This window comes from Dendrobates tinctorius, unplaced genomic scaffold (assembly GCF_039654945.1).
Source record: "Dendrobates tinctorius isolate UK_male_01 unplaced genomic scaffold, ASM3965494v1 ptg000063l, whole genome shotgun sequence".
In the NCBI taxonomy this organism is placed as follows: Eukaryota; Metazoa; Chordata; class Amphibia; order Anura; family Dendrobatidae; genus Dendrobates; species Dendrobates tinctorius.
Genome location: NW_027361731.1, coordinates 6,870,768 through 6,897,008, shown reverse-complemented (window position 1 = coordinate 6,897,008; position 26,241 = coordinate 6,870,768). Strand labels below are relative to the sequence as shown.

Here is a 26,241-nt window from a genome sequence, read left to right as displayed (position 1 = left end):
AGGACTTGTCTGTGGAACATAGAGCCCTGGCCACTTTCCATAATCAACTCCAAAGGGAACTTTCTGAGACAGTAAAGTCTTTTCTGGGTTCTACTACACAATCAGCCTGTAAGCACTTGGAACCCATAGATGTCTTGCTACACTCTCCTGAACCTACGGTCAGGCTCCCAGATACTTTCTCCAGGGAAAAGGAGAAGTTCCATACATTCAGGGAGAGTTGTAGGCTGCTTTTCTCCCTTAGACCCCGATCCTCTGATGATGTGAGTCAATGGGTAGGGATAATCATTTTGTTACTCCGGGAGGGTCCTCAAACTTGGGCTTTTTCTTTACCTGTTACTGCCCTAGAATGTGTGTCTGTGGATAGGTTCTTTGAGGCTTTAGGACTGATATTTGCCAAACCGGACCGGGTCAGGGTGGCAGAGGACACAGTCATGGGTCTCGCCCAGGGTAAACTCATTGCTGAATGTTATTGCTCAGAGTTTAAACGATGGTCCATCGATGTGACCTGGAATGACTCTGCGCTAAGATGTCAGTTCAGGAGGGGCCTGTCAGATCATCTTAAGGATGCTCTGGCTCTCCTTCCTCCACCCAGTTCTTTGGAGGAGGCCATGACTCAGGCCATTCATATAGATCAGAGATTTTGGAAGGGAGGAGTAATCCAGCAGGAGGTTTCCGTATACCCTGTTAAGTCCAAGATGATGCCATATGTGGAACCTATGGAGGTTGGGGCCATTAACCTCAAGGAGAAGGAGAGGAAGTGGCAATGTGAAAGGAGACAATTCTTCTATTGTGGAAACCTGGGACAATGGATGAAGGACTGCCCCTCTTGCCCACCGACTAACAAGCTGCAGAGTCTGGGTGATTTTCGAGGAGGTCACCCGGACTCTCAGGTACCATTAGCCACAGTTCAAAAGATTTTGTTGGAGGTGGAACTTTGTTGTGGGGATTGTTATACACCCACTTCAGCTTTCATGGTCTGTGGGTCATCCATGAACTTCATTGACTCAAGCTTGGTGTCCTAGTGTAACAGAGACAGTTAGGCTTGAAACGCCAATTCATATAATTGCCATTGATAAAACACCGCTGGTTAGGAATATTGTTAAACTTGTCTCAGAGGAGTTTCTCCTCAAGGTGGTTTCCTTGCATCAGAAACACATTTCATGCTATGTTCTGGATAATCTTCCAGTGGGACTGGTGTTGGGATTCCCCTGGCTACAGGTGCACAATCCTGTTATTGACTGATAATCTCGGGATATTGTGAAATGGGGTCCTAATTGTTCAAAGGGTTGTCTTTCTGCTGTGCTGGTGTCGTCCGTTAATCTGGATGGTATTCTGGAGTACCTGAAAGATTTTAAGGATGTGTTTTCTGAAAAAGAGGCTGAGATCTTGCCCCCACATCTCCCCTATGATTGTACTATTAATCTCATTCCAGGTGCCAAATTGCCCAATGCTCATCTGTACAAATCTTTCCAGCCCGGAACGTACCGCTATGAAAGAGTATGTCTCAGAAACTTTACATAAAGGTCACATCCATCCCTCTCTCTCCTGTGGCTGCTGGATTCTTTTTTGTAAAAAAAAAAAAAAAAGATGGTGGTTTACGTCCTTGCCTCGATTTTTGGGAAGTAAATAAAATTACAGTGAGAAATACTACCCCCTCCCATTATCCCTGATCTTTACAACCAATTATCTGGGGCTAAGTGGTATTCCAAGTTGGACCTCAGGGGAGCGTATAATCTTATTGGTATTCGGTAGGGGGATGAGTGGAAAAAATAGCATTCCTCATCTCTGAGGGTTTGTTTGAAAATTTGGTCATGCCCTTTGATCTCATGAATGCGCCAGTAGTTTTTCAGAATTTCATTAATGATGTATTTTCTGACTTCATTGGACGCTTTATGGTTGTTTATTTAGATGACATGCTTGTATTTTCATCTGACAAAGAATCTCACATGGGTCATCTACGTGCAGTTCTTCAGAGGTCACGGGAGAACTCTGTTCGCTAAACCTGAGAAGTGATCATTTTTTGTCCAAGAGCTGTCCTTTCTTGGGTTCATCCTGTCTGCCAAGGGGTTTTGTATGGACCCTGGAAAGGTACAGGCCATTGTTGATTGGGTGCAACCAAGAGACCTTAAAGGTCTTCAGCATTTCTTGGGCTTTGCCAATTACTATTTAAATTGATTAAGGGGTTTTCTAAGGTTGTCAAGCCTCTCACTGATCTCACTCGTAAGGGGGCTGATCTTAAAGACTGGTCACCCCTGGCAGTTGTTGCCTTTTCTATATTGAAAAAATGTTTTATGTCTGCTCCTTTATTGGTCCAGCCCGATCCGTCTGAACCATTCATTGTTGAGGTGGACGCATCGGAGGTGGGAGTGGGGGTGGTGTTGTCTCAGGGACCGATCACTGACTAATTTAAAACTTTGTACTTTTTTCTCCAATAAATTTTCTCCTGATAGAAATTACGATGTCAGGAATCGGGAGTTATTGGCCATAAAACTGGCATATGAAGAATGGAGGCACTTTTTGGAGGGGGCTATTCATTGGATTACGGTGATTACAGACCACAATAACCTGTCTTACACTGAGTCTGCCAAGCGTTTGACCCCTAGACAGGCGAGGTGGTCGTTTTTTTTTCACGGTTTTATTTTTCCATCACCTTTCGACCTGGTTCAAAGAATGACAAGGCTGATGCCTTATCTCGCAGCTTGGATCCGATATCACCTCCTGAACCTCCTTCCTCCATTCTTCAGCATGGGGTGGTCGTTATTAGGGTGTCCTTCGAATTGGAGCGGGATATTCGTGAGGCTCAGTGTCTTGCTCCTTCGTCATTGCAAGAAAACAAGCTCTTCGCTCCTGTTAAATATCGGTTGAGGGTGCTCCGGGAGTTCCTCGACTCTGCTTTCTGTGGGCACCCTGGAGTCTTGGCCACCCGGAGAGCTATTGCCAGACTGTTCTGGTGTTCCTCCATGTCTTCTGACATCGCCGTGTTTGTGTCTGCTTGTGCTACATGTGCAGGTGTTAAAGTCTCCCATAACAGGCTGGGGAATTGGTACCATTGCCAATTCCGGATAGACCTTGGACTCGTTTGTCCATGGATTTTATCAATGATCTCCAATGGCAAAACTGTGGTCTGGGTAGTAGTTGACAGATTTAGTAAACAGGCGCATTTTGTACCTTTGGCAGGACTGTCTAACGCATAAACACTATCCAAGTTGTTTATTGAGCACGTTGTGTGGTTGCATGGCGTGCCTCTGAATTTGGTGTCTGATAGAGGGGTGCAATTTGCATCCAAATTCTGGAGGGCATTTTGTAAGAGATGGGATATTAGCTTGACCTTCTCCTCAGCCTACCATCCCAAAACTACTTGTCAGACCTAGAGGACCAACCAGTCACTTGAAAAGATTTTGCGGTGTCTTGCCACATCTCAGGAGGATGATTGGTGTTCCTCGTTGCCCGTGGCTGAATTCACATTTAATAATCAGGTTAACCAGTGCACTGGCACTTCTCCGTTTTTCTGTAACTACGGTTTTCACCCCCATTTTGGAGAATTTTCCAGGCTGGATTCGGGGTGGCCAGGGTCTGATTCGGCGGTTTAACGGGTGGGGGAGGTGTGGAGGGAGGTCCAGAAGAACATTGGGGTGGCTCAGGGCAAACAGAAACATTTTGCTGATAAGCGACTATCTGTAGGACCTAAATGTCTGGTAGGAGATAAAGTGTGGTCGTCTACCAGAAACAAGTTTATTGGTCCTTACGAGATGATTGAGGGTGTCAATCCAGTTGCCTTTCGCTTATGCTTACCTCCATCACTTCGGATCCCCAACGTGTACCATAAGTCTCTTCTTTTTTTTTTTTAAACTTCTTTTTTATTAAATTTATATCGAATACAACATAAAGACCATTGTATACAATGCAATCGTATAGAGCGTATCTCTTACATACTAAACGTATGTAGGGTTAGGTCAAACAAATTGAAGTTACCCAAACAACAATAACTTATCCCCATATGTCCATAAATCTACCAGCCACACTCTGACCAACCAATTTTCTGTCTGTAAACTTTCTGATGTGATTACTCAATGACATATTTAAGTTTACCCAAATTACCACTTAAGTCTTCTAATAGATACCAATCTGAGTTAATGAAAGACACCATTATCCCCTGTTTTTCTCCAGTAGATAACATCGATTCTATGAACAGTCTCCACTTTCTGAAAAACTTTTCTGTCATTTTATCTTTCTGTCTCTTTTTTTTCCAAATACAGGACAGAAAGCAACCCTGCCTTCACCTTCTTCTTCCCTGGAAGCGTTTTGGCAAGCCAATGTTGCAAAATTAGATGCTTTGTTACCAGTGTCACGGTGTGAAACAGATCGTGCAGTTTTCCACCTCTTGTTTTGCCTGTCGTATAGTGGAACAACTAGCTCAATGGATCGATATCCACCCAAATCCCACACATCTGTAAATACATGCCTTGAATCTTAACCCAGAGTTCTTGTGTTTTAGGGCACGACCATATTCCATGCTCCATGTCTGTTTTAGGTGTGTTACATTTAGGACAACTTGTTTGCCTGTCAGGTTTTTGTGGATTAGGCTGTATATTGAATCCGCATATTATTCTGTGCATTGTCCTAAACTGGCTGTCCCTCCACTGTTCATTGATAATATGTTTCCTTACCAGTTCCCAACCTTGTAGTATTTTATGATCAAGGTCTCCATCTTGTATGTGTTTTCCCCATTTGTGAAAAACTCTGTCTGCTCCTGATGGACGTAGCATGTCCCTCAGTTCCCCATATATTGAGGAGATTGATACTTCCCCAATGTCCCTGGTAACCATGTTGCCCCATACCTCAGAGTCGATTTCCCTCCTCACATCTTGTAAATTATCTAATACATAGTGCTTTAATTGACTATAGAGCATCAGATGCAAACGTGGCATTTTATATTTGTCTATCACCTCTGGTCCCGTCAGCCAATGACAGTCCTGAACGTGTATTAAGTCATCTAGCGTCTGTATACCTTTTAGGATCCATTACGTATATAATTTATTTTCTCTACCCAATTTAAAGGCTGGGAACGCCCAGGGATTAAGATGTTTTGATACCTTCCATGACATTTTCAGTTTATTCCGTACTGCCTTCCATGTGGCAATGGTGTCCCTACAGATTACCGAGTGTTTAATATCTGGAGGAATATGTGGCAATGGTGTGTGAAGCAATGCCGTCAGGTCCCATGGACCACAAAATTCCGATTCTAGCGCATAGTCGGTATAACGCCCCGTCTTTTTAACCCAATCAATTACATTTCTCATTAAGCATGAGAGATTGTAGCCATTAATGCTTGGGAATCCTACCCCCCCTCTTTTGAGTGCATTAAAACTCTCAAAGCAAGTCTCGCCCTTCTCCCTCTCCATATGAACTTATTCAGTCTTAGAACATCCACGTGTCTGATCAGCATTGGAATAGTCTGCAATGGGTACAGAAGTCTTGCAAAACTTGTCATTTTGATTAGGTGGCTTCTTCCTAATAGTGAGAGGGGTAAGCTCCCCCATCTTTCCAATTCTTTTTCTATTTTGTCAATAATTGGTTTATAGTTTAGATCATATATCTGTTTCGACGATCTCCCCAAATTTATTCCCAAGTATTTATAGAGGTTGTCGCTTTCGGAATACCCACTATATTATTTTCAACCCTCACTCTACTAAAATGCTTGTGCATGCCCTCATCATCTCCCGTCTCAACTACTGCAACATCCTTTTCTGTGGCCTTCCTGCTAACACCCTCGCACCTCTCCAGTCCATCCTTAACTCTGCTGCCCGACTAATTCATCTCTCTCCTCGCTACCCCTCCGCTTCTCCCCTCTGCAAATCTCTTCACTGGCTTCCATTCCCTCCACGTATCCAGTTCAAATTACTAATACTGACCTACAAGGCCATCTATAACCTGTCTCCTCCATATATCTCTGAATTAATCTCCCGATATCTTCCCTCATGTAATCTCCGATCCTCCCAAGACCTCCTTCTCTCCTCCACACTTATTCGCTCCTCACCCAACCGCCTCCAAGACTTCTCCCGAATAGCCCCCATCCTCTGGAATTCTTTGCCCCAACACGTCCGGCTATCAACAACACTTGGATCCTTCAGACGGAACCTGAAAACCCATCTCTTCAGGAAAGCCTACAGCCTGCAATGATCCCCTCATCATTACTGAAGCTACTGCCTCACCATCACTGGAGCTGCTGCAACCCCCAACCTATCTCCTTCACCACCATCCTGTAGAATGTAAGCCCGGAAGGGCAGGGTCCTCTCTCCTCTCTATATCAGTCTGTGATTGTTAGTTTGTTTACTGTAAGTCATATCTGTAATTTGTATGTAACCCCTTCTCTTGTACAGCACCATGGAATCAATGGCGCTATATAAATATTAATAATAATTTTCCTGGCTTCGTTTCTCATCATTTCTCATGAACAAAATCTCGCATTTACTCTTATTTAACAGAAAGCCCGAAAATTCTCCAAATTTTTCAATCTCTGATAGTAATCTAGGGAGATCTTCTGGATTTCTCATAAATAAAACTATGTCATCCGCAAATAATGCAGATTTAACCGTCTGTCCCCCCACCGCTACTCCCCAGTATATATCATGATCATTTAGATATCTTGACAGGGATTCTATTGCCAGGCTAAACAATAGAGGGGACAGAGGGCACCCCTGCCTCGTTCCTTTTTTCAGCTTGAAGGTTTCTGACCAAAATCCGGGCGTATATATCCTTGCTCTTGGGTTATGATATAGAGCTGTTAAAAAGTCCCTAAAGGTGCCCACCAGATGTATTCTAATACTTGACCCAGCCATGGCCACCTCACGTTGTCAAAGGCTTTTTCTGCATCTAGTGTAACCATAGCTTGATCTTCCCCCCCTTTCCATGCGTTTATTTCTAGTCATGTCTAGTAACAGCATAGCTTTACTAATATTAGTAACGGCTGACCTTCCCTTTACAAAGCCTGTTTGATGTTTCAAAATTAACCTAGGTAGTATCCTAGCCAGTCTATTGGCCATTATTTATTAAAGGAGTTTGACATCTTGGTTTATTAATGATATTGGCCTATATCCCGAGGGATCTTCTAGGTCTTTCCCTCCCCTCGGGAGGAGTTTTCTGTAAGCCGTATTCATAACTTCTGACAGGTCTTCCCCTTGCAGAATACTGTTAAATATGGGAGTTATTTGTCCATTTAATAGAAGGAACCATTAAACCCATCGGGTCCAGGAGCTTTATTGGACCCTAACCCCTTTATTGCCATACTTATTTCTTCCTCTGTGATATAGCCATTTAAGTCTTGTAGCTCCTCATCCGTAAGTTTTGGGATATTAATTTTGTCAAGCCATGCGTCCCCTGTTGCGTCTTGTCATCCTTCCTCTCTGTACAGGTCAGCATAAAATTTCCCCAACTCTCTATTTATATCTTTAGGGTCCGTCAGTTGTTGTCCTCCCTTATTCCTAATTGCCATTATAGATGTAGGAGCATACCTTCCCTTGACCAAATTGGCCATTATTTTCCCTGCTTTGTCGCCATACCTATTTAGTTCTATGTCCAAGTAGCTCTTACATATTTGTTCTCCTTTTTTCTGCCCATTCATCAAAATCTTTTTTAGCTCTCATCCAATTGTTTTTATCCTCGTCCAATAGGGATTTTTTATATTTTGTATATGTTGTCCTGACTTCGTCACTTGCCATTAAAAATTGGTCTTTTATTTGCTTCTTTAATCTCTGTGTTTGGGCTATGATGTATACTGCCTTCGCTGTTTCCCAATAAAGTCTAGGTTGGATTTGTGTTCTTCATTATGGGATGTAAATTCTGTCCACCATTCTCCCATCCATTTTACAAAATCATAATCTTTTGTCATGGATCCCGGGAAATGCCATATATAGTCTGTCCCTTTCTGGTGTATATCAGCCAAGTCCAGAGTTACAGGACTATGATCTGAGATCACCATGTCTTCAATATTGACAGCCAGCATTCTAAGCAGCAGCTTGTCTGAAAGAATAAACATGTCTAACCTCGACCATGTCTTATGCGCATGAGAGTAGTGTAAATTTCCGGTCCATAGGGTGCGTTGATCTCCACGCATCTTTTAGCTGCCAATTTGTTATGTCTTCTAAGTACCCTTTTCTCCTCACCTAGGCTTAATCCCGCTAACCTCCCTTTTCTATCCTCGTCCTCTCTAAGTACCTCGTTGTAATTTCCCCCTATAATTATGTTATCATTCTTATCTGTAAGTATTGTGTTCTGTAAAGACCTAAAAAATTTCTTTTGGTTTGTGTTTGGGGCGTATATGTTATATAAGCTAACAATGTCGTTATGTATTTGTAATTTCAAATGGATTACCCTGCCCTCTTGGTCTGTCTCTACAGATGTCACTTTATGTGCCAACGTTTTATGTATGAGTATTAGGACCCCTGCTTTCCTGTCTGACACGCTAGAGCCATAAACTTTTCCCACCCATAGTTTCTTCATCCTAAAAAAAAAAATCTTCCTTGACTAGATACGTCTCTTGAAGCATGGCTACATCTACCTTTAGTCGTTTCAAATGACGGAGTATCATCAGCCTTTTGTTTGGTGAGCGTAATCCCTTTACATTCCAATTTATTAACCTAACCATTTTTTAGTATAAGATATTTCTTTCTGCGGATATAGGTGAAATTCAACTGTATCTTAATCGGGTACGTTATGTCATTAAGCAACTTCTTAGCCAGTATTAACCTCATAAGTTTATAACAAGTAGAATCACAGACAATCTTTTCCCTCCCCCCCTCGTTTTCCCCGTCCTTCAGTCATCCCTCCCCATGTAGAAACCACATCTTTGACTTCTCTTTTTTCCACCACTATCCAGACCGAACTATCTCCTGTCCGCCTTATGTCACACATCTAACCTTAACCGTTGATGTTATATATAGTTAGGCCCTGAGCCCTGAACCTCTTGTAAACATCGAACTTCCAGCCTTTAGACCTTAAATGTCCCCCAAACTTCTATATACTTACAACAGTTTCAAATTCCTGAATTTCCCTTCCCCTCACCCCAACAGTACCAAAAACCCCTTTCATCGCCCCTTCTATGATGCCAGAGGAGCATGGAGTTTGTTCCACACACCCCCCAAGAGAACCTCCACAGAACCTCCACAGTATACTTGCAACAATTACGGGGCAATTTCACCCCGAGAAAGTTTTCAACTCAGAACAAAGCAATACAACTAGTGTTATCCTTGTCCATCATCCTGGTATACTAGTCACCACTAGCCGGCATTGTCAAGAGTTGGCATTAAGTTCTCTCCTGTGAAGACAACTCAGTACCTTAGTACCCTTACGGTAAGAGAACATAAACTCATCCGGCGCTGGTGCACTCCATATCCTAGATTGATGAAATCTGCATCCTGGGTCTTTCATTCGTCTCATCGGTATCTGCATAGCCTAAAAAAGGAAAAAAAAAAGAAAAGGGGGGGGGGGGGAAGGGAGGAAGACAAAGCAGGAAAAAAAAGAAAAAGGGATTCCGCGGGGTGTGGTAGGTTATGAAATCTGCAGGTGAAAAAGTCTCTTCACCAACCGGCGAATGAACATATTGGTGATTGTTGTGTCTTCGTGCGTCTTTCAGATCTAGCCTTTTGTCGATGTTCAATTACTTTTTCTCAGAGAGTTGGAGATAATAAACAGTCCTTACTAAGCTCATATTTATCACGCTTAGTCTTCATCACCATCTCTCAAGTGCCTCTTGTATGGCTTTAGCATTAACTGGACGTCCTTGCCAATCACAAGATGTATTTTATCTTGATTTATCTGTCCTTCATTCATTTTGTGTCTGGTCTTATTTGGCTTTTCTTAGTCAACCTTGTCACTGGGGGGGTCTCTGTTCTTTTGCCATTGAGACTCTTTCATTGTCCCCCTCTGTATGCACCTCCAATCATAGTCTATAGGTGTGGGGTTGAGTCGTCCCTCTCTCCTCTTCTATGTTCTTTTCCGCCGCCTCTCTTGGGGGGCTGGCATTTGCTGGTGATTGGTGGCCGAATGAGGGCATTTGTTGGTTTATAGATTCCATGGCCTCTTTAGGATCTATGAAAGATCTCATCATACCCTCTCTTGTTCTGAACCGCAGAGTTACTGGGTAATTCAGTTGGAATCTTACATTGCGTTTGAACAGTAGAGTACATATTTCGCTGAAAGCCCTCCTTCATGTCACTTCAACCGAAAAATCTCCAAACAGAATGACTGTGTGTCCCTGTATTATCAGTGGTCATCGCCTCCCCTTATAGGCTCTCAGTATTTCTTCTTTATCTTTAAAATTCAGATATTTTGCCACAGATTGATGCGGTCTTTGCGTTTCCCTGTTATTTCGTCCACTGCTGCTTTTATCAGGCTCTGAGGACTCTCTAGGGGGGCCGATTCTATGGGCACGTTCCACTCTGCACTTGTATGCCAGGCCCAACTCCTTTGGCAGTTCTATCTCAAATATATCATTTAACTGTTGTGCTTTTATTGACTCTGGGAGACCTATCAGCTTCAGATTACTTCTGCGGGACCTGTTTTCCAAATCCTCCAGTTTATCCATAGTATAGGAGGACTGTTTCTTTAAATCATTAACTTGTGCCTCTAGCTGGCAGATTCTGTCCTTAGCCTCTGAAATCCTGTGTTCTGCTTCCTGTAACTTCCCTTCCTGATAAGTCACTTTGCACTGCAGCTCTTTGGTGGTGGCTTGTATCATGTCAGCTACAGCCTGCTTGAAATCTTCAGCCAGGTACACAGCCATTTCTTTTGCTAACAGCTTAAAATTCATTTGTCCATGTGTATGGAGCTGATTTTCCATCAAGCCTCCTAAATCTGCTCCAATTTGCTGGCTGTGTCCCTCTTCTGTCCCAGGGGCCTCCTTCCTCTTCTCCTGCCCCATTCCTCTCATCTCCTGGTCTGTCTGGCGCTCCTGTCCCACTTGTGCCTCCGGCGCCATTATTGTACCTTCACATTGCAGGCCGCCTCCACTCTCCTCCTCCTCCCGCTCTCTCCCCGCGCCTCTGGTAATAAACCGGTCCATGTCGCGGCCGCTCTCAGATGACACGGTGTCAGCTTTAGTTCAGGGCTCCGTGCAACAGCAGGTTTTTGCGGCGGTTGACGGGAGCTCCTTCACCCACGTCTGCACATGGTGGAGCCGGAACTGTAAGTCCCTAAGTCTCTTCTTAAGTCATTTGTACCTTCCTCTGCTGGGTCTCCATCCCCTCCGCCTCCTGTCACTGTGGTGGTCAAAGTTGAACAGATTGTTGATTCTCGCATGGTTTGCAGTTCGCTTCAGTACTTGGTATATTGGAGAGGTTACGGTCCTGAGGATCGATCTTGCGTCCGGGAGCGATCAGTCCATGCTGATCGGTTGGTTCGGGTTTTTCATGCACACTATCTTGGGAACCCTGGGGGTCCGGTAGCACCCCCTTGAGAGGAGGGTACTGTCATGATCCAGACCGGGTTTTGAGTCCTGTCTTCCCCTCTCCTGGTCATGTCAGGGGTTAACTTTTCTCTGCCTCATTCTGGTGTCAGGTCTGCTATTTCTCTGCGCTGCATCCTACAGGCAGTGTCAGTTATATTTTCTGCCTATGGCGTTGTGGTAGGGGCCGGGATTGGGGGGTGGTCCACTGCTTACCACGTCCGGAAGACACAGGCACCAGGCGAAGCAAGGACAAAACAGAGGCAGAGTTCAGTTGTAACAGTTCCGGATTTTATTCGTCGTCCTCCTGATGACCACAACCACGCACCGCAGTTCTTTACAGTTCTCCGTCTCCAGGCCCAGATACCTGCACCTTTCCTCCAGTCTAAGTAACGTCCCTCGTGGATCTTTCGCTGGGGCTGTCCTAGACCAATCTACCGCCAGCGCTTCACCTGCCCGAGGTCGTCGTTCAATCGGTGCCCCCAGGTCCTCGTCTGTCCTGCGGTCCATCGGGTGAGGACACCCCCGACTGTCTCTTTCCTGTCAGTCCCCTCGCCAAGCTCTTCGCTGTCCTCAGTCTTCTGCCGAGCTCCTCCTGGGACTAACCTGCCAGGAACCCTACCCTGTCCTATTTATCCCCTCTCTCACTGGGAATTCCCCTCCTGGGTTCCTATCTCCCCGCCCCCCATGACTAAGTGTTTCTCAAGCCGTAAGCCGATGTTAAGTCCTAAGCTACTTCCCCCTGCCATCTTGTGGTCATTTCTAGGTACTGCACTCTCCTATCCACCTTTCCCAGCTGTCACCCTTCTATCCTGTCAATCTCTGTCTCTAGTGCACAAACCGTCCCCTCCTACTACCAGTCACGTCTGTCCGTCAAGTCACCTTCCCCACACTCCCCCTCCCTTTGTCCATTGTCGTCCCGACAATCGTACTCCCTACCTACGTCATTCTGAAGCTTGTCCACAGTCTGTTGTTGGACCAGTCGTTGGGCCAAACCCACTACCCAAGGGGGCCGAACTAAACCGGGAGCACCATGCTCCGAGCAGCCTACTGCTACTCGCCAGCGCGCACGCCACGTGACAACTTCGTTAAGGTTGGCGAGGTCCACCCGGACTACTCTACGGCGTGTACCTCCCAGTGAATGATGCCACTCGATCCGTTTTTTTCTTATAGATTGTATTGGTGACTGATTGCGACGGATGGCCGTCCATTTCATCCGTCGTTTGACGGATCCATCGTAAATTCTTTGTCGGACGGCCAGAGACAAATGGACAAAGTAACTTTTCTTGTATACGTCGAAAAGTCGGACAGCGACGGATCCAGAGCCGTCTGTCGTTGGCTATTATGGAAACCTGTGGGTGCAGGATACATCGCTGTCCGTCAAAAGATAGATGCCAGCGACAGATTCAGTTTTTTAAAACTGAGCATGCCCGGAATAATTTCTTTTAATTTAACCCCTACAGCTGCTTTTTCAATTCTAGCACATAAAAAATCTCTCTCTCTCTCTCTAGAATTCTGTTCCTTTAAAACTCCTACAGCTGCTGCTTCAACAGATCCGTCAAAAACACGAATCCGGTGCATCAGTTTTTTTACAATATGCACAGGATCCACTTTGATGGACTGTGACTGATTCTAAAAAACTGATGTGTGAAAGAAGCCTAACTCTGGTGATGACTTTGCCCAGGTCTGTTACTTCCTCTCTTCCCGCCCCAACGCAGATTAACCCCCCTGAATGTCACCCTGTCATGGGGGCGAGTGGGAAAATTGTGTGGGAATTGATGCACCCACTGCTGGAAAAAGGTTATCACCTCTACATTGATAACTTTCACACCAGCATCCCCCTCTTCAAGACGCTCTCTGCCAGAGGTACAGTTGCCTGCAGTGCCGAAACACGCGTCGGTGTTGTGTTGCTCATTTACCAGCGGTCCTTAAAGGTATACACCCTCAATTGTCCTTTTCCACCCTTGTTGCTATTTTTTGCACTCAGCACTTTGCTCTATATATAATTGGATGTAATTTCATTGCTATTGGTTTATATTACACTCTTGTATTTTTGTCTTTAGTACACAGACACTTTTTTTGAGCCTAGATATATTAGGTTTGGCTCTTTATACCTTATGTCACTTTCTTATAGGGCAAGTATAAAGAGGGTGTAATTACAACTTTTTCCATACATGTGGACCGTTGTGTATGTTGTTTGCTAAACCTATATAGGTATATACTTTAATCAATTTGAGCACACATTGCTTTTCTATATATATGTACCACTATTGTATAATAAAGGCATTTTAATCTCATTTATGTTTTAATATTTTTATTTATTTTCAATATAATTGTTGACCGTAAATTCGGGTTTTCCTTTTAGCTCGGTATGAAAAAAAAATCAGAGGCCTGACTAAGGCCGGTTTCACATTTGCGTTTAGGGCCGCAGCGTCGGCCTGCGCACGGCCGCCGCTAAGCCCGCTCCCTGCCACGCCTCCTCCGGTAGCTCCGCCTCCGGGTGCATGACGATGCATGCGTCCCCTATCTTTATCACTGAGGACGGAGACTGTGCGCAGTATGCGTTTGGCGGCGCCTGCGTCCTTTTGACGGTGCGCCGACCAGTGCCAAACGCAACCTGTTGCAATTTGGTTGCGCTCGGCGCACCGTCAAAAGGACGCAGGCGCCGCCAAATGCTTACTGCACACGGCCTGCGTTCTCAGTGATAAAAATAGGGGACGCATGACGCATGCAGCGTCATGTGCCCAGAGGCGGAGCTACCGGAGAAGGCGTGGCAGGGGCGGGGCTTTGCGGCGACCATGCACAGGCCAACGCTGCGGCCCTAAACGCAAATGTGAAACCGGCCTAAGCCACTAATTGGGCAAACGCAGAGAAAAGGTAAAAGCCGAGTCCAATGCAGCGACAACATGCTGGTGGTCAAGTATAAGTGTTACAAGCATGCCACTATGTGCAGATAGCGGCGGGACAGGTCTCATGAATTGTTTGGTACTCTGGGGGACCCGTTACTCAGGCCAACCATGTACTGCAGCTTCCTCAGGCACAAGATGTATCACTTGCTCACACAGATACAATTGATAGTCCTCATGAACTGTGTAGTTTCATGTCACAGCTCATTATTATTATACATTTATATAGCGCCATTTGTCCCATGACACTTTACATATGAAAAGGGGAAATATAAACGTGTAAGACAAGGGACACACAAGTACAGAAAGAGAGAGGACCCTGCCCGTAAGGGCTCACAGTCTACAGGGATGGGTGAGGATACACTAGGAGAGGGTAGAGCTGGTTGTGCGGTGGTTCAGTAGAGTGGGGATCATTGCAGGCTGTAGGCTTGCCGGAACAGATGGGTCTTCAGGTTCTTCTTGAAGGTTTCCGTTGTTGGTGAGAGTCTGATGTGTTGTGGCAGAGCGTTCCAGAATACGTTTGAAGCACGGGAGAAGTCTTGTATGCGGTTGTGGGAAGAAGAGATAAGGGGGGAGCAGAGATGGAGATCTTGAGAGGATCGAAGGTTGCATGCGGGTAGGTACCAGGAGAGCACATCCAGTACAATTCAAGTCTCTTAAGTACAGGCTTTATAAACAGTCAATGTACCTCTAAGAAGCAACTGTACTAACAGTCTCTTTTGATAGCACAGTTCAGCACAGATCAAGACTCTTTACAAAGGCACAGCAGTCCACAGCATTCCTTCTAGCACAGTGTAATGGAGGAGGTGGGAGAGTTTTCTGAGGGAGATTATCCCTGTAACACAACTTCTTCCAGTCCTTATCTTCCTGCTCCTGATAGACTTTCTCAACTAGAGGTATAGGCGATAGGATTCCATTACAGAGTGGAGTTGGCCTATGTCCCTATGGTTCACTTGCCTGAACTTTTGTGAGAGAGAGAGAGATCACACACCATTCATCCCTTTGGCTGCTGCCAGAACAGTAAACAATTTTCCCACCATTTATCTGGGGCTTTGCTAACAACTCCTTGTCTCCTGTGACTGTTTTAGGCCTCTTTCACACATCCGGTTTTAGTAATCCGGCACGATGCGGCGAAATTATTAATAACCGGATCCGGTTTTGTCCCATAAGCTTTCATGGTCGCCGCATCGTGCCGGATGGTTATGCGTCGTGTCCGGTTGTTGCCGGACACGGCATAAATTAGCCGTCCGGCATCTGCAAAAAACGTTCCCTGCAACGTTTTTTGTCAGCGCCAGACCGGCTTTTTCCACAGCGCATGCCCGGACTCTGTGAATGTTAACCCCACAAGTGCCCGGCGAGAGAGAGAGATCTCTCTCTGTCACCCGGACACTTGTGAGAGATCTCTCTCGCCGGGCACTTGTGGGGTTAACACTCACAGTGTCTGGGTGAGAGAGAGAGATCTCTCTGTGGGGTTAACCCTACAAGTGCCCGGCGAGAGAGAGAAATTCTCTCGCCTGGACACTAAGTGTTAACCCCACGTCTCTCTCTCTCCACCCCCCTCGCCTCTCCTATCCTCTCCTCCCCTCCCCTCACCTCCCTTTCAGCAGTTGTCTCTCATCGGCTGCCTCTGTCCACCTCGTCCTGCGGCTCCTTTAAGTAATGTCCGAGCCGTATCTCTCGCCGCACACACATCCGGTGTCACGGCTGCAGGCCGGATCCGGCGGCCCGGCTTTTCGCCGCACGCCGCCGGACCCCACACACCGGATGTGTGAAAGTAGCCTTAACCCCTCTAGTTGCTGGATGCTTTCGAAGCACAACATTTAGCACTACTTCTACAAGTCACACTCTTCTCTCCTTTTTGAATGTCGTCCTCGACATTTGCCTCAATTGATCGATCTGACCAATTCTAAGACAGTAGTGGGAGTCATGTCACTTCATATACATATCGGCATAACATTCGTAAACATTAATAACCTATTCTTATGACCTTTTACTTGTGGGACTCCTGTAAGAAATAAACAACTAAGTCAAACAGCATCTCTTCAACCAGCTCTCTCTCACTAGGCCTTAACAGTTCTTTGTTTCTACAAAGTCTTCTTAGGAAAATCAGAGCGATAAAACAAGTTTTTCCACCAGGCAACATCTTCTATACAGTCCTTGGCACTCGACTTGGTTCACCAAGTGTCTCATACGTCAGCATCACAGGCCTCCTCATTTCTCAAATAGACATCCTACTGATGGGTTGTTGCCAAGATACCACGGGTTCTTCGGTTGCAGGAGTTTTCCGCTACACTCATTTCTCGTACTTCCTCAGATGCGCTTGGAATTGCCTCTGTAAGTTCCTGTACTTATCCTGAATTATCTGTTTCCACACAGTCCAGTAATACCAATCTTCCTGAGTTTCGATCGGTCTCTGCAGTGTTTGGTGTTCGATCATCAGAACTGAATTGACTTGATCTGAACTCCTTAGTGCAAACTCTGGAGCCACGGGACCTAGTTCACTCTCCTGAGGATAGTACATCCCTCTCCTTGTCAATCCAAGAGATACAACAAAGTGGTCTTCTTCATCGGAACTCTCAAGGTCACTATCCACCTCCGGAGCTTCAGTCTGTCCCTTAGTTGATCTCGGTCGATGTCGGTCTACTTCCGCTGAGTCGTCTTGTAGTGGGAAATAATCACAGGGTAGTAGTAAATTCCAATGGACTATTCTGGTTTTCTTGTCCCCCATTTCCAGTCAGCTTTCATACACTGGACAGTCATTGGCTTTCCTCCTAACACCCACATACACCTTGTCTTCCCAGAACAAATGAAGTTTTCCTGGACCACCTTTTTCAAGTATGTTCTTTACTAGCACCCGACTTTCTGGTGTTAGTTCTATTCCATACCATTTTCGATCATAGTACATCTTACTCTTGCTCTGCTCTTGGGTAGCCACTTTGGACGCTATATTGTATGCCTTTGTCATCCGTTCTTTCCATTTCCGAACGTACTCCAGATAAGTTTTTTAAGTCTCTGACAATGAAATGCTGGACATTGCGTCGATTGGCAGTCTTGGCGATCGTCCATACAATGGGAAGACATATGAGTAACACATTGCCTCGCTCTTGGTACAGTTATAGGCGTGTACCACTTTTGACAGAGAACTCTACCAATCTTTCTTCTCATCAGCTGTTAAAGTATGCAACATTGACAATATTGTCCGGTTAAAACATTCCACTTGTCCATTACCCTCTGGGTGATAGGGTGTTGTATGAGATCTCTGAATTCTACAGTACTTTCCTAACTTTGCAAAAAGCTGGTTCTCAAATTCTCTTCCTTGGTCGTGGTGTAACCTCATAGGGAACCCAAACTTCAAAGCAAAATCATTGAAGATCTTCTCTGCCGCTGTTCGACCAGATTTATTGGTGGTGGCATATGCTTGACAAAATCGAGTAAAATGGTCCATCACCACTAAGATGTATTCATAACCTCCCTTGCACATTTCAAGATTTAAAAAGTCTATTTAGACCATCTCAAACAGATACGTAGTATGGATGTTGCGCATAGGTGCCCGGGTTGATTGTTGGGACATCTATCTTTTAGACACCCACACTCCCTGGTCATGTACCTCTCAATATCTCTCTGCATGTACGGCCAGAAGAAATGTTCATGGCTCAAGTTTGTTGTTGATTCCACTTGCAGGTGTCCCATGTTTTCATGGAGTTCTTTGAAGACCAACATATGGTACACTCTGGGTGGCACAACTGCTGTTTTTGTTCTCCTTTACAATACAGGATACCGTCTTCACTGAGGTAGAGCTTTGTCCACTCTAACTAAAACCGATACTGCTGGTGACTCATTATCTCTCTCTCGTTTACTTGTAAAACAATTTTGGTCCACATAAGGAAGTACTCTGCCAATTATCTGATCTTCCTGTTGTGCTCTATGGATTGTTCCTTTTGGTAGTTGCTGAATGGACAGGGAATGATCTCGATCTTTCACTTTTACAGTGGTTTCCACCATCAATGGACACCACAATGGTGTCTTCCTCTTGATGAGCTTGTACTGCTTGGGTAGTGCTCTCAATAGCTTCCAGACTGACTTCCTCTGAGCAGTCTTGCATGAACACCTCAGGCTCTAGTGGCATTCTCGACAATCCGTCAGCATCTGCATTGCATTTCCCTGGCCTGTACTTAATACTGAAATTAAAGTTAACTAGTTCAGCTACCCTTCTCTGATCCGTTGCATTCAGTTTGACTGTAGTGAGAAAATAGGTCAAGGGGTTGTTGTCCGTGTAAACCTCAAATGCTTTGCTGTAATAGAGATTATTATTATTTATGTAGCACCATTAATTCCATGGTGCTGTACATGAGAAGGGGTTACATACAAAGTTATAGATATCGTTAACAGTAAACAAATTTACAATGAAAGACTGGTACAGAGGGGCGAGGACCCTGCCCTTGCGGATTTACATTCTACATGATAGTGGGGAAGAGACAGAAGGTCGGGGGTGCAGCAGCTCTGGTGGTTTTGAGGCGGCAGCTTGGGTGGTGGTGAGGCGGCAGGATGGTTATTGCAGGCTGTAAGCTTTCCTGAAAAGATGGGTTTTCAGCGTTTGAAGGATCCGAGGGTGGTGGATAATCGGATTTGTTAAGGCATGGAATTCCAGAGGATAGGGGATAGTATAGGGGATATTCGGGAGAAATCTTGGAGGCGGTTGTGTGAGGAACAAATAAGTGTGGAGGAGAGTAGGAGGTCTTGGGAGGATTGAAGATTACGTGAGGGAATATACGAGGAGATTAGTTCAGAGATATATGGAGGGGATAGGTTGTTGATGGCTTTGTAGGTCAGTGTTAGTAGTTTGAACTGGATTCGTTGGGGAATTGGGAGCCAGGAGGTTTTTGCAGAGGGGAGAGATGGGAATAGCGAGGAGAGAGGTGGATTAGTCAGGCAGCAGAGTTGATGACAGACTGGAGTGGTGCAAGAGAGTTAGCAGGGAGGCCACAGAGGAGAGTGTTGCAGTAGTCAAGGCGGAAGATGATGAGGGCATGTACAAGAGTTTTAGTAGATTGAGGGCTGAGGAAGGGACGGATTCTGGAAATATTTTTGAGTTGGAGGCGACAGGAGGTGGCAAGAGTTTGGACGTGTGGTTTGAAGGACAGGGCCGAGTCGAGAGTTAAGGCCCCTTTACATTTAGCGATGCACCAGCAATCCCGAAGATACGACCTGGTCAGGATCGCTGGCGCATCGCTAATGGTCGCTAGTGAGATGCCACACTGGCAGATCTCACAGCGATGTAGCGACGCAGCAGCGGTCATTACTTACCTTTCAGACGCGGCGATCCTGGCGTCCTCCTGCCCGTGTCCAAGCGTTGCTTGTCGGTGCCAGCAGGAAGCGCCTGATGAGAAATAGAGCTGCACGATCTCGCGCAATCAGCGATAATCAGCGGGGGAGCCGGTCGGAGGTATCACACATAGCGATATCGCTGCTGCGTCACAAAATCGGTGACACTTTAGCGATATCGCTAGCGATATCACTATGTGTAAAGGCCCCTTTACTCCGAGGCAGCGTATTTCAGGTGCAGGAGAGAGTGTGATGTCGTTTACCATAATAGATAGAGAACAGGTAGGGAAGATACGCGAGATGGAGGAAAGATAGAGTTCAGCTTTGTCTACATTGAGTTTTAGGAAGCGAGAGATGAAAAAGGAGGATATGGCTGATAGACACGCCAGGATTCTGGACAGCAGAGAGGTGACATCTGGGCCAGAGGGGTAGATCTGAGTGTCGTCCGCATACAGGTGATACTGGAAGCCATGGGACTATATGAGTTGTCCTAGGCCAAGAGTATAGATGGAAAAAAGTAGGGGCCCCAGGACAGAGCCTTGAGAAAATCTCTAAATCGTTCACAGGTAGACCATTTCAGTGCCAGAAACTCCAATTTTCTAGAAAGGAGATGGTAATTTCTATCGACGTTTGTCAATGTTCTGGAACCGTAACCGATAACTCTCAATTTCCCATCTTGATTCTAATACAGGGCAGCTCCCAGTCCAACTTGAGAAGCGTCACAATCAAGAATAAGTGGTAAGATGAAATCGGGATATCCCAATATGGGTGGTTTTACCAGGTATTCCACCAGTTCTTCCATTGCCTCCTGGTGGTCTGATTTCCAGAGAATGGGCTACTGGGACGAAACGGCATTGTTTCTCTTAAGTCCGGTCTTGCCCGTGTTTTTCTTTTTCTCCATTGGTGTTGTTAACTCTGTTGTCCCCTCCAAGAGGAGATATAGTGGGGCGGCAACCTGGAGAAGTTTCAGATATAAGTATGATAGTAGGAGAGGAATCCTATGATCTGCCTCACCTCCCTGACAGTAGAGGGCCGCTTATCTTTTAAGGCCAGTTCCGGAGTGATTTCTGATGAGTTCATGGTATATCCTTCTCAGGACACAATTCTCCCTAGAAATTGGACTTGCCTTTTGAACATGTTGAAGTACGGTCCTCACATGTTCTACATGCTCACAAAAGGTTTTGCTGTGTACCACATTGTCATCCAAGTACGGATGGCAGATTTCATCCCTCAATCCTTCTAAATATGTCTCCATGCTCCTCTGGAATTCTGCTGGACCTGGACTGAGCCCAAACGGTATGCGGATCAACTCATACTCCCCATGGTGTGATGAATGCTGTCAAAGGTCTACTGGATGCCTCGACAAACCCCTGGTGGTATGCCTTACTGTGATCGAGGACAGAGAAGCAGGTACTGCCTAAAAGGCTATACAGCATATCTTGGATCTTTGGTATCGGGTGTGTATCAGGTACTGACTTTCGGTTTAGTTCCTGGTTATCACAGCAAAGTCTCAACATACCATCCTTCTTCCTAATGCAGACAATAGGAGAGGAATAAGACTACTTCAATTTTTGGACCCAACCTCTGTTGATTAGATCTTGTAAATACTCTTTCACTTCACGGTGTAATGGTTTTGGCACCAACGTGTAACTTTTGGTTACTGAGGTCATTTCTTTCAAATTGATTTTCAACTGCAATGACGGAATACAGCGTATATCAGAGTCATCTTTAGAGAATGTATGACACTCTTCTCTCAGCATCTATTTTGCTACCGCTAGATCTTCAGCACACAAGTGTTCCAGGGGTAGTGGGGATACCAGGATCTTGAAGTGGGTCATGTAATTTCCTCCCCTGGGCAAGTCCTATTCCTTGGTTGGGGGGCTGAATTCATGGTAGACCACTGGGCGGGTCTCACACAGGCTGGATATGCCACTAGGACGGTTTCGATGTGACCTAACACAGTATTCGGATCCAGTCTAATTTCGTGTTTTGTGGTAATCATCCCCGGAACTGACACGGCAAAGTCACCTGCAGGAATTGTAAGCACAGTCTTACCTTGAGATAGGCCTTCTGGATGTTCAGGAGTCTTTTTGGTAGTTCAGGAGACTTTTTGGTCTCTTCTGGACTTTTCTTCCCAATCCCACATCTCACTCCCACCATTTGGTTTGCAGGGATGATGGTTGGGCGCAGGCATACCATGACTTCTTTCAGGTTCATTGTATTTTGTGCTTTCTTTACTCTAGGAATCACGTTTTCCACCACAGCGTTGGGTATGGCGAATGATGTGGCAATAGCATCCATGATCAGTGTCCCTGACTTTTGTTTCGTGATGACCTCACTGATTACATTATAACCCAGGATAGGATCTTTTGCCATGTTCTGATCACTGGTCACGAGAAAAGGTACCAAAAGCTCGATGGTGTTGCTGTTCTTCGTGGCCCTGAGTTGAAAAGACGGACATACACTAGACCTTATCTTCATCCGCCTCTGTTCCCTATCTAATCTCACAACCTCTCCCTTACCCCTATCTGACCACCATCTACTCACCGTCTCATCCTTGTCCTCCTCACCCGCCCCCCCTCCATGTCCAGCCACTAACACATACTCACAGAAACTTTGCACACCTAGACATTAACAGACTCTCCGACTCTCTTCTACCTCTGTCCTCTATATCTTCACTCCACGACAAGGACAGCACCACCGCTTTCTATAATGCCACCCTCACATCAGCTATAGACTCAGTCGCCCCTCTCATGCATGGCAAAGTGAGACAAATCAAAAGGCAACCCTGGCACAACAATCTCACCAAAAACATTCCACAAGCATCCAGGGTCGCGGAGCGGCATTGGAAGAAAGCATGAATGCCAGATGACTTCACCGCTTTCAAACAAGCTACACTTGTCTTCAAATCAGCCTTCACCTCTGCTAAACAGACCTATTTAACAAACCTTGTATCTTCATTATCCTACAACCCAAAACAAATGTACAGCACATTCAACTCTCTTCTCCGCCCACCACTGCCACATCCAACATCCCTCATCTCTGCCGAGGACTTTGCCACCTACTTCAAAAATAAGATCGACCAAACAAGGCAAACCTTTAGGCTGTGTTCACACACAGCTTTTTTTTAGCGGTTTTTACTGCAGTTTTCACTATAAAACCGCTATAAAACAAGCTTCCCAATAATTTCTATGCATTTTGCACTTTTTGTGCACATTGATGCGTTTTTACCGAGAAAAAACCGCATCGCGGTAAAAACCGCAGCATGCTAATTAATTTTGCGGATTTTTCCGCGGTTTTGGCTTCTTCCATGCTGTTTGAAACCACTGCGGAAAAAAACGCCGTGGAAAAATAGGTGCGGTTTCTGGGAAGGGATTCAGGTTTTTGAGCAGGAATTTTCTGCAACGTGTGCCCTTAGCCTTATTGTTCCACCACCCCAACCACTCCACCGAAACTGGCCTGAGCAAAATTTCTAATGACTTACAGCCAAAGCTAACACAGTTCTCCATCCTCCTCCTTCTCAACCTGTCCTCTGCCTTTGACACAGACGACCACTGCCTACTGCTACAGATTATTTCTTCCCTTGACATCAAAGACCTTTCCATGTCCTGGATTGCCTCATACCTTTCTGGCTGCACATTTAGGGTTTCCCACTCCCACACTACCTCCTCATCCCTCCTTCTCTCTGTTGGAGTCAGTCAAGGCTCTGTCCTGGGGCCCCTATTTTTTTTTCCATCTATACCCTTGGACTAGGATAACTCAAATTCCCATGGCTTCCAGTACCACCTGTATGCGGATGACACTCATATCTAACTCTCTGGCCCAGATATCCCCTCTCTGCTGCCCATAATCCTGGAGTATCCATTAGCCATATCCTCCTTCACCTCTAGCGTCCTAAAACTCAATGTAGACAAAACCAAACTCATCATCTTTTCTCTATCTCGCGTATCTCCCCTACCCGACCTATCTATTTTGGTAAGCGGCATCACACTCTCTCCCGCACTTGAAATCCACTGCATCTGAGTAACTTTCAACTCTGCCCTGTCCAAACCCCAAGTCCAAACTCTTGTCACCTCCAACGCAAAAATATATCCAGAATCCGTCCCTTCCTCAGCCCTCAATCTACTAAAACTCCTGTACATTCCTTCATCATCTCCCGCCTTGATTACTTCAACACCCTCCTCTGTGGCCTCCCCACTAACTCTCTTGCACCTCTAAAATCTGTCCTCAACTCTGCTGCCAGACTAATCCACCTCTCTCCTTGCTATTCCTCCTCTGCAAATCCCTCCACTGGCTCCTAATTCCCCAACGAATCCAGTTCAAACTACTAATACTGTAAGAACAAAACCGTTGGCACAACCCTGAGAATTGTAGGTGGTGCCCAAGTAGGATCCCAATCCGTGAACTAAATATATATAAACTTGGCACACACCAAAGGTTTCTGATGCAGAAAGGTGATTTTTAATTATACAACAGTACATACATACACAGACGTTTCGGTCTAGGACCTTCATCAATGTACTGTGAAATATAAATAAAGATGAAAATAATACAATTAAAAAAGAAAGTATATACAACAATATATGGGTTTTCCAGGTAAATACTTTTGAAAAAATGCTGAGACATCGGTCACATTATCGCACATAATAGATATTGGCAGAGAGTAATAAATAATCATGAAGAACAAGATCAACGTAGAAAAGAACACACATACCGATATATTGTACTGTGAGATTCTTAGTGACTGGGCTTTGTGAGATAGACCTGGGAGAGGATAAAGGTGCTATAATAGCCAATATAACTTAGTAAGTGATGAGATGGTTTGTTTTACCTAAGTTACATACCAATCCTGTGAGGAGGCACATGAAGCCGTCCCACTGCTGAAGGCAAAGAATAGCACTATAGTAATACTGCAGTGACGTGACGTCACAAAATCTGTCTATAAGAGGCATAAAACTCTTACCGTGGTGATTTGTGGAGTGTGGACGCAGTATCCGCCGCGAATCCCAAGTGCTGCAAAGTGTGAGAGTGGCAGGGTTATATAACCCTGTGAATTATGAGCCCTGGTTGGGGGCGCGCCACCGGAAGTCAGTGGGCGTGTATTAGACACGTCACCATAAGCTCCGGACACCGAGAGAGACATAGAGGGGGCGTGTCAGCAGGGAGCACTGGGAGTGTACTACTGCCTGTCAGGCTGGCTTACAGGGCAGAGCGGTGGACATTAGTGAACTATCCTGAGTTAACTACTGCAGCGCCGACATCATAGGTGCCAGTGGTGAAGATAGTGGCTATTCAGTGCTTTGAGGGTGACGATTCAAACAATCACAGTTGTTGGTTCTGTAAATGAGACACAATTAGATTAGTATCCATGACATTCAATGTACAGTGGCATTCAAGAGTACATTATTTATAGCATTAACCCAGTAGTGACATTGTAGAGGAAAAAGAGGGGGGGAGGAGGGGGTAAACGTATCAGATGGTGTCAGACATTATACTTGTAAGAAGGCCTGTGAATCATAGTCTTTATTTAACCCCTTGGGTGTCAGGGTATTGAGTTCGTGAATCCAATAAGCCTCTCTCCTTTTTAATATGTTAATGCGGTTGCCTCCTCTGCGTGAGGTGTGAACCTGCTCAATGACTTGAAATTTTAATTGAGCAATGGTGTGGCCCGCAGTGATGAAATGATATGGGATGGGGAGAAGCATATTCTTGCACCTAATTGTAGACTTATGCTTGGATATGCGGTCTCTGATGTGTTGTGTGGTTTCCCCTACATAGAGTAAACCACACGGACATTTGATAATGTATACTACAAACGAGCTGTCGCAGGTGTAATATTCACGGATATTAAATTTTTTACCGGTATGGGGATGGTAGAAAAAATTACCTTTCTGTACGTTATTACATTGTGTGCATTGCAGGCAGGGGAAAGTGCCGAATTTAGGATTTGATAGAAAACGTTGTTGCTTTTTTAGAGGGCCAGGGGAGCCAATATCTGCTTTAATCAGAGTGTCACGGACATTCCGTGGTCTCCTAAAACACGGTAAAAAGGGTACTCTAAATGCCTCTACGTTCGGGTGAGCCGTAGATAGGAGATGCCAATGACGTCTAATGCTGGAATGAATACGATAAGCAAAGGGATGGTAGTCATGAACGAAAGAAATGCGATTGGCGGTCTTAGATTCCCTTGGGGGGGAAAAGTCCACATCATTTAACACACTCGTTGGATATCCCCTCTCAAGGAATTTTGTGCGCATTTCATCCATGCGTATTTTTTGAACCCCTGTGTTAGACACAATCCTCTGAACCCTTTTGAATTGTGACTTGGGGATCGCGTTTTTCATTTTAGTGGGATGGAAGCTTTCGTAATGAAGCAAACTATTGCGATCAGTGGGTTTCCTATAGAGGTCAGTGGATAGGTGTCCCGAATCATCCTTCATGACTACCGTATCAAGGAAATTGATTTGTTCAAGGTGATAGGACATGGTGAAGCTCAGTCCAAGCCAGGCTGTTTGTAACATGGAGAAGAAGGATTGTAGTGTATCTAGTGATCCCCCCAGATACAGAAGATAT

General features: G+C 45.3%; 1 protein-coding gene across 2 annotated transcripts in view; it reads right to left on the bottom strand.

Annotated features, from left to right (window-relative positions):
- Nucleotides 1-24,826, bottom strand: part of LOC141094213 (uncharacterized) — a 45,089-nt gene extending 20,263 nt beyond the window's left edge. For both annotated transcript variants that reach the window (XM_073580010.1, XM_073580011.1), the window contains exon 1: nt 24,632-24,826. In XM_073580010.1, the coding sequence (XP_073436111.1) occupies nt 24,632-24,811 (180 nt within the window). In that variant the 5' untranslated portion in view covers nt 24,812-24,826. The remainder of the gene's footprint in view (nt 1-24,631) is intronic.
- Nucleotides 24,827-26,241: the final 1,415 nt, after the last annotated feature.